The 9,012-nt window shown below is 33.3% G+C and overlaps 1 protein-coding gene across 1 annotated transcript; it reads left to right on the top strand.

The window, feature by feature from the left end:
- Positions 1–4,226: 4,226 nt before the first annotated feature.
- On the top strand, positions 4,227–8,714 carry LOC102673987 (prohormone-2). Its single transcript, XM_006614327.2, has 8 exons — positions 4,227–4,365; positions 4,438–4,533; positions 4,626–4,737; positions 4,823–5,029; positions 7,592–7,693; positions 7,793–7,875; positions 7,972–8,219; positions 8,335–8,714. The coding sequence occupies exons 1-8, from the start codon at positions 4,248–4,250 to the stop codon at positions 8,419–8,421; spliced, it is 1,053 nt and encodes a 350-aa protein (XP_006614390.1). The 5' UTR covers positions 4,227–4,247; the 3' UTR covers positions 8,422–8,714.
- Positions 8,715–9,012: the final 298 nt, after the last annotated feature.

The raw sequence follows: 9,012 nt of genomic DNA, 5'->3' as shown, positions 1-9,012 counted from the left end.
ACCGATAAAAATAGATATGAAAAGATTTTATTGTTTAGCTATTATCTGTCGAAAAATTATTTTGATCCTGGAGTTGTGATGTTCATGCAACGTCCCTGGCTACAATATCCATGCTCCCCTCCTACGAATCATTTCCTCACGACGCGTATGTCCCCCACTAAGTTTTCGAAGCACGGGGATTCGTCGTTTCCAGAACCAACGGCTGACGTCAATGGGAACCAACCTTCGGGTCGAGCACGTCGAATTATATTATTTCACAGAATTTGCTCCCCCGTAATTACAACGACGGCTGGGTTCGGATGTATCCTCTTCGGAATAGCTTCTAGTGAATTTACGAAAATTAATTTTCCCATTTGCTTCTCGAGAAAATACAGTCACGTGTCTCTGAACAAGTATATTCTCAAATTCAAAGAGAGAATATATGTTTTGTCAGTGGTTGAGGGTGTGGCGTTAATTGCTCCCGATACTTCGGCAAAAATTAACAATGATTGCATGCTTTTATTTTATAAAATCCATCTCGGAATGTAATCGAATACAAAAATATTTTTCCTTATCTCTCAGACGTTAAATAGCTTCATATTGAGCATAGCAAAATGAAAATTTTTTATTTCTCTCAATTGAATGTTTTTAATGTTCTTTTTTTCATCGTTAATATACAATAATTAAATAATTGCAATTAAAATAATTGCATTAGAATAAATCTCCTCGTGTTTATTAAGATCGTTTTCGAGCATCTGTTACCATAAAACGTTTCCATAATATTTTACGAACATTGTTACTTTATGAAAACTCCAACGAGGCGAGTTGCGCTTGTTTTGTGCAACAACTACTTTAATTCGCGCAAGCGTGCAGCCGATTCTTTGGAAATAGGTCAATTACTGAAGCACGTAGTGCGCTAGGATGCGTCGTATCTCAAGTAAACACTTTGCTAAAGAGTGGTTACTTCCGAGAATTTTCCGGCTTCTCTCGCAAAATTTTATATATATCATTTAACTCTGCAATTATTCTTTTTTTTTGCCATTTCACTTTACTCCTCCTTTTGTGAAATAACGATAAGAGATGCAAAGAATATTATATCCAAATTAAATGAATTTCCATACTTTTCCAGAGTAAAATACTCTTCCTTTTCTCGTCGAACACGTCAAATCTATGATTATTTTGCAAAAGAATGATTCCTCGATTAAATAAAAAAAAAAATGGAATTTTAAGAAAATCTCAAGTTTTATCTTAGAAGATAAAATTAATTAAAAAAAAAAATCTTCTTTCTTGATTTAAATTATTTCATATTAGAACGTTTGTTAGTAGACGTGAACGTAACAATGAGAAGAAAAAAAAAAGAAAAATTTTCGTACTTTGTTGGTTCGTTTTCTGCCTCCCCTCTCCCTTTCTCTCCCTTTCTCATATGCGTGGGCGTTGGGTGGTCGTGGGCGTTATACGATGGCGTAGGCGTTTGGCCTGTTGCGGGGGTTGAAGAAAAGTGGCCGGGGACTGAATACGGAAAACGGTGCTACAATTCCTCCTGCACAACTCTGATGCTGTTCCAGACATGAAAGAAAATACGGATTTGCGATGGGAACCACACGAGGGAAACAAGCCATGATATCTCGTTGAGAAAATATTTTTTCTCGAAAGCGATGAATTGTAAGAATAATAATTAACTTTGAAAAAATCTTTTTTTTTAATTAAAAAGGATCTATGCTTCTTTCCTTCTCTGCACAATAAGAAACTATACATCCTACTGAAATATTTGATCGTAAATATTCGACAAATAATAGATAATTAATTGAAAAGAAGAGATCCACGATTTTTCATAGAATGTATGAATGTACTATATTGAACATAGAGGAAAAGTTTGAATGAATGTAATTCAATTGAAATATTAAAACGAACATATTAATTAATCAGCATCTCCCCAGAAGATCTCCATTTAATTAATTAAAATGGACGGATACAAAGTACTATGACATTGAAAAAAATTTTGAAAAGAACACATTTTCATTGTTTCGCGTACATACAATCTTTCTTAAAACACAGATAACGTTAATAATTATTTCATCGAATGGAATGAAACTTAAAATTATAGAAAAATAATTGTCACGACGCTTTAACAAGGCCGAGTTTTTAAAACAATAAGGGGCCAAGACGCGACGATGTAAGAGAAGATTTTCGAAGATAGCCCTAAGATCTGATCGGGTCATCGCGTGGGCAGACGTATTTCGTGGCACAATAGGTGTGTGTATATATGTGTGTGTACGCGCGCGCGTGTGTATGTTCCATATAGACTGTAACCGTGCGCGTGTGCGTCACGTCATATCACTTCGTAGAGACGCGGTAGGGGTTGCTTTCAGGGTAGGGGTGCTCGTTCACTAAGGTGGGGGTGGTTGATCGACCGTACCCTCTCGCCAGTTTTCTAGCCGTCCTGCTCAGCCCCAACGTTCATTCTACCTCGATCAGCCGAACCCGCTGGTTCTCTTCATCCTCCTGGGAGAAATCGCATCCCAGATAAGAAGAAATCGTCTGAAGATTGAGAAATCTGTAGAATAAGAAGAAAACAGTCAACGGTGAAAACAGAAAGGTGAACAGAACTCTTGGTTCAATCGTTCGATATTTATTATTATTATACAAATAGTTCTGTTTGAGGGAAATTCGAATTAGAAATTGGTGATCCCCGTCGATCGATTTAATTTGCCCTAACTTTCGTGAGATAAAGACCCGTGTAAAATTGTTCGCGTATAAATAGAAATACGAGAATAGAAATTGCTTGGTCACGAAGATCTCTTATCGATATAGTGTTTCCTTGAACCTTCGAATGTATATATATACGTAGAAAATTCTTCTCAAAGAGTTTCAAAGAGTTTTGTTTCGTATATGCGTTGCATTCGTTCAAAAGGAAGAGATATCCTTAAATTTTAAACGTAAAACGTAGTACGAAAATCTAATTAATTTTTAAAATGGTCGATGAGATAAAGATTCGAAAGAAGGAACATTTTTTTTTTTTTTTTAAGATAGATGATATCGATGTTTTTACGAGTTGAGTATCTGGATTTGTCAATGAAAGCACAGTCAATGAAATGTATTTTTAATTGCGAGTTACATAGACGCGTATACAACGCGATAAATGACTATAGTATTTCTAGATGCAACAAGTGTGCGATTTCTGGGTCTACTATATCCGATTTACCTTTATTTCCTGGACAGTTTTTAATTGTTCAATGATATCAAGTATTAAATCTCAAACTCTTTTTCCAGATTTCTTCATCTTTAAAATCTTTAGGAAATATTTGTATTAATATTTTTCAGATGAATTTTTTAAAACGAAAAGAAAAAAGAGGGAAAGTAATATGAAAAAAGTAGATTAAACCTTTCATAATATTTGTGTTTTATTACATTATTCGTATTAATCACGTAACTATGTGCGATTAAAAAAAATCTTTTTGAACTCTGACATTTCAAATTAATGGAATACCTGTTACGAAATAGAAGATTATGAAACAACCCTTTGCTGAGATTTGGTTAATTGCATTTCTAATTAACGATAACTCCAGTGCATCGATGTAAACTAATTGAGCGTATGTCGCTTGTGATTAAATTATCATCTGTCACTTGTTAAGACCATAAAGTTTCCAAGCATCTGATACTCGCTTACTTGTGAAACGTAATCGTAATAAATAAATAAATAAACTCAAATTAATTCCACTTCCATGCGAATAAATTTAATTTACTTTTCATCGTTAAAAAAGAAATATAATTGAAATAGCAGAGAATTAAATTTTTTTATTCTAATATCATAAATTAAATTCTTCGCCTAATCTCTAAATCAAGATATAATTTTTCATAGAACGAGATTTATTATATCCCTGTGAATTGAAATTTTTATAAAATCGTATAAACATTTACAATCACCTATGAAACTTCCGACATATATGCCCTTTAATTTTTCACATGCAATGGAAATAGATTCCTGACATTTCGCATTATGTGACATTTAAGATTCTTTCGTTGTGACCTGCTATCTTCATTTACTTGCGCTTGCAAGGGGTGTAAACGTCAACGTCTGTGCACGAAGGAAACACTTTATAGCGACCCTACTCTTCTAACTACAATCAATTTCATGTTTGATTAAAGGGTCAAGAAACCTTTGCATAATCTTAGTCAATAAAGAATATATACTTGTTCTTCAAGTATAAAATTAATTAAAGTTTAAATTAAAGTTTAAATTCTAATATAAAAAATCAATTTTTTTACAGATGATGTGCGATTGGGTGTGGTTACTAACTCTGTGCTCTCTCCTCATGATTGTCCAATCTTTGCCAACAAATCTGGCAGAAGATACAAAAAAGACTGAACAAACGATGAGACCAAAATGTAAGGCAAAATGTTATCTTATGTTATTTATATAAAATCAACGATGATTAATGATATTCGTTTTGACTTCAGCTAAACGGGCACAGGAAATGTTGATGTTCGGCAACCAACAGAATCACCAACCAGAGAATAATCCAAGCTCATCATATTCGTCTACCGCTGAAAAAAGTAAGGATCCAAACGTTTAAGCAAATATTTTTAACCATTTTTATCAATCTTTAAGCATTTTGATTTATATTATGATGTTATGTTTATCTAAGGAACTCTAGCTGCATCAGGATTAGGCGGATTAAAAGCAGCTCTTATCGAAGAAGAGAAACCCTCTCGTTCTAATACACCTAACAATGCCTTCTATGATCATAAAAATTACGAGTAAGTAACATTAATAAATTTAACAAATTTTACCTTTAAAATTTAATATTAAAGTTAAGCAGTGTGATCTTTATTTCTGTTTCAGTTATGGAACAGTAAATGAACTGGGATACGAAATACCCCAGATATGGGATAGTTCGCCCTACTCTCGTTACTACACGAACGAAGAACGGCGGAAAAGATCCGAGAAATCAGCGGCTATCACAGGATCAACAACTATAAAACCATCAACCACTTCGTTCCAGTCTCCAACATCTACTCAGCAATCTGTGCAGACGCAAGTGAAGAGAAAGTAAGTCAAACTTAATTATATTGCACTTTTAGATTAATGCACAAAAATAAAATAAATAAATAAATAAAGATAATGAAAGAAGAAAGTCGTTCATTCGACAAACAAAATGTTCATTATGCAAAATTCTTAGTCAATGAACTATATTTAATTCCTTATTAATCCGTTTTAAATTTTGAATACCGTTTATAATGTAATTGTATCATATTGCTTACATTTTGTTGAATGCATTTTCATGCAGATTCAACATTTGTAATGTATTGGATAAATTCACCTGTAGAACGAACTGCCTCGAGCAGTGAATCGACTCGCTAACTTGTCTGTAATTTCCACCCCTGCGAAAGCTTCCCTTCCCGTTCTCTTACTCGGAACATCCCTCTTTTTCTTCGACGTTTCTTCTGAATGGGGATGAGAGGGCTGGCGAGGGCGTTGCCCTCGGCAGAAACGCCAGTAGACTTGACGACCAAGTCGGTTCAATACGAGGAGAAGCTGTCGTTATCAAAGTTGACCACAATCGATTCCTCTCATTAATTTCGTCATAATAATTCGTAGATTGTGATGAAGAGGCATTATAAAAAGACTAGAATACCTGTAAAAAAAAAGGATATAATTTATATAGTTTTCTCTATTTTCCTTATTCATCTTCTTTTTTTCTATTTATTATATTTTTATTATTATCATTTAACAATCTACAGTACACACGTTCACGATACTATAAGAAAAACTCTAGACGTTCCAATTCAAATCGGAAGTCGATAGTTTTATAACGAAGGCTATCGATGGTATTTATAGCGCACCACGTTTACATAGAATCGTCATCATTAACTAAAAGACGTAGAGACAATGACGTTCTATACTATACGTCACAGCATGATCAATTACTTTTAAGTTTCTTACGTCAAACTTTTATTTTTATGCGCCAACGTAGTTCCAAGTGTATATTATTTGACCTGTAAATAAATGTCACAGGTCATTTTATTTATAATATTATAAAATAATATAAACGAAATAATATCTATTATATAGAAAAAAAATGCCAAGATTTAAAAGGCTATAAATCTTGTAAAAATCGCATAATTGTAATAATAACGAGCTTAATTTTCATTATTGGTGTTAAAAAAAATACGAAAAATTAACTATTAAATCTTAATTAATTTATATTCTCAGTAACAGACAGAAAAAAAATAATATTAACTTAAAAGCCATACCTAATTATATTTTTAATGAATTTTTCATATCTCAGAAAAAAAAATGAATTAATTAAAATTTGCAAAAATCGATAATGGAAATAATAAACTTGTCGCAAAAATACGTATATTTGCATATAAATATAAATATTAAGAAAAAAATTACTTTTGAAAAAAAAATTGTACAAATTTAACACACAAAATGATCACGTCAGTTGGAAAATTTTCCAATAAATTGTTCACGTGGGCGTGTACGTGTTTTCGAACGCGTAGGTGGACGCGTGAACTCGCACACAGACGAACAAATACGTATACATGTACAGTTTGGTGCAGTTATCGGGACGTTCGATACTTGTGACGCAATAGGGTAACTTCTAAGGGGTGGGTCCACGAAAAGCTGAATGGAACCAGCCAGCAAAAGTAGGTCAAACTTGACTGTTACTTGACATATCACCAGTTAATCAACCGACGAGAATAGACTTCTAGTTAGCGTCGATACTTCCATGAAATGCATAATAATTCTCGGAGTTTTATTCCGAGAATTTATATTCAACCGGTGACAAGATTATGCGATAAGCATTATTTATATTATTAATTAACAGAAAACGTAAAAGAAAAATAAAAATTTATATTTTGATATGCAAATTATAGAATTCAAAGTTAAGTTTCAAACAAATGATCTTAAATTTTTTTAATATGTCTGTGATTCTGTTTCTTCGTTCTTCGCTATATCAACGAATATATATTAAAATTAAGAATTGGAAACAGATTGCTTGTTTCTATCTATTTAATTTTTAAACGTTTCGTTATATTAAATGATTATTTATATTACACCCTGAACACTTTTCTTTTTTTTTTCGGCTTATTTTATATATATATGAATGTACTAATGAAGTCAGTGGAAAAGCTGAATGAAACCACCTGACGAATCGAATCGTTTTGGCATATGACCAACCAATCAGCTGATGATATTAGTCGGTAACCATCATATCGATCATCTTTAACAGTGCATGTACCAAGCATGCTCGGTGGACCTGACCTAGGACAACATCCTATCAGCGCAAACGCGTGCAATCTTCTCTTCGTATATTATTTCAATATATCATTTTCTTATTCGTCTTTTTTTATTCAAAGTATTATGACACATCACGATCTGGTTACGTGCAACAAATTCACATTAAACCTCGAACCAATAGGAAATCGATGTCGAGAATACGGAATCAAGATGCTAATTACTGCCAACATTTTAAAAATTATCATTCCTTTTCTCGTGAATCGAAATGCTAGAACTATTGCCAACATTTTAAAAATTACCATTTTCCTTTTCTCGTGAAAAAGAAGAATATGATAAAAATTTTATCTAATTTCGAATTTTCAGCGTTCCCATTTATCAAGAACCACGATTCAAGAGGGAATTGGATATCGATCCGGAAGACGTTTTAACTCTTCTCTCCTTGTGGGAAAACGAACGTCGCAAACGGTAAGGACAATTAATACCATTGACATCAGTAACTGAAAAAAATTTTTTAAAAAATAAATTTAAAAAATCTTAAATCTATCTTTAAAAATATCTTCGTAGAAACTGGCATAAATATATGAACGAGGAATACGAAAATGTAGATGACGAAGACAATCTTCTCGAGGAAGAGGATTCTCGAAACAGTAAGTCCAAAAAAAATATACATATATATATATTCATACCTTGCATATCGATTTATATCTTGATAAATTAATGTTACGACTTTTAATATTACAAAGTTATTCCGTGGATGGATTCCTCGGTGTATCCTCCTCGTCACTACAGCCTAGATTCTTTGTCACCATCGGACATCGGGATCATTCGTACCCATCCATCCGGTTATTATGAACAATACGAGAACCAGTACGGGCAGCAATACGATACAACATCTCAATACGGCAGCCCTCAATACGGTTTGGTTTATCCTCAACAGACTTATTACAGTGCTCCCGAGAAGAGGTTTATGATCTCCAGGAAACGCTCGCAGGTAACATCTTGAAAAAAAATTAATTGATATCGGTTCGTCTTTTTAAAGAAAAATTTAAAAAGAAGATTAAAATTCATATTTAGAATTGTATTGATATTTATTTTCCGTTTTACAGGCGTACGATCCTTACTCTAACGCGGCTCAATTTCAATTAAGCTCCCAATCACGGGGATACCCTTATCAACACCGACTCGTCTATTAAATCGACATTAACTCGACGAACAACAAGTGATCGAAAACGTATTAGTATCGAAAAAGGCGAATGATCCTAATAAATAAAGCACGAGAAAGAGGGTAACGAACTGACGTTTTCGGACTCACGTATACGAAACCGAACACAAATTTTGCGCTTTCTTGGCGAACGTTCCCTCTCTAACGTTCTCTTTTTTTTTTACTATTCTGTCTTTTGTTTTTTTAGTGAATACGGCGATACGTGCTCGAGAGGTGAACAAAGAAAGACTACTTTTACTTTAAGAAATACGATGCTCAAAAAAAGACTCATTCACAAGATTTACAAGAGCCTGCTGAAAAGACAATAGACCTCTTGATTGAAACGTCTCTATCGTTTGGTCAATAATATATCATTTGGAATAAAAATTCATATTTTTTTTTTTCGAATTTCTTCGAATACTATTGCAAAATTCGAATATTTTCAATGGTTTCTCAATATGTTTTTATGTACTCTTTGCAAGAAAGGAAAATCTCAAGGCCCTTCTCGCTCGCAAGAAAGGAAACAGAGTCTTGAAAGCGACGACTGAAATCGTTGAAAACTGAAATCGTAGTTACTCGAATC

Source organism: Apis dorsata, unplaced genomic scaffold, assembly GCF_000469605.1.
Source record: "Apis dorsata unplaced genomic scaffold, Apis dorsata 1.3 scaffold_174, whole genome shotgun sequence".
Lineage (NCBI taxonomy): Eukaryota > Metazoa > Arthropoda > Insecta > Hymenoptera > Apidae > Apis > Apis dorsata.
This window is presented reverse-complemented; position numbering and strand designations above follow the sequence as displayed.

What these genes read in the sequence shown, in the direction of transcription:
- LOC102673987 (XM_006614327.2), top strand. Translation starts at nt 4,248, where the DNA reads ATGATGTGCGATTGGGTGTGGTTACTAACTCTGTGCTCTCTCCTCATG. An exon ending in ACAAACGATGAGACCAAAAT is followed by an intron (nt 4,366 to 4,437) that starts GTAAGGCAAAAT and finishes TTTTGACTTCAG; the next exon opens with CTAAACGGGCACAGGAAATG. An exon ending in GAAAACGAACGTCGCAAACG is followed by an intron (nt 7,694 to 7,792) that starts GTAAGGACAATT and finishes ATATCTTCGTAG; the next exon opens with AAACTGGCATAAATATATGA.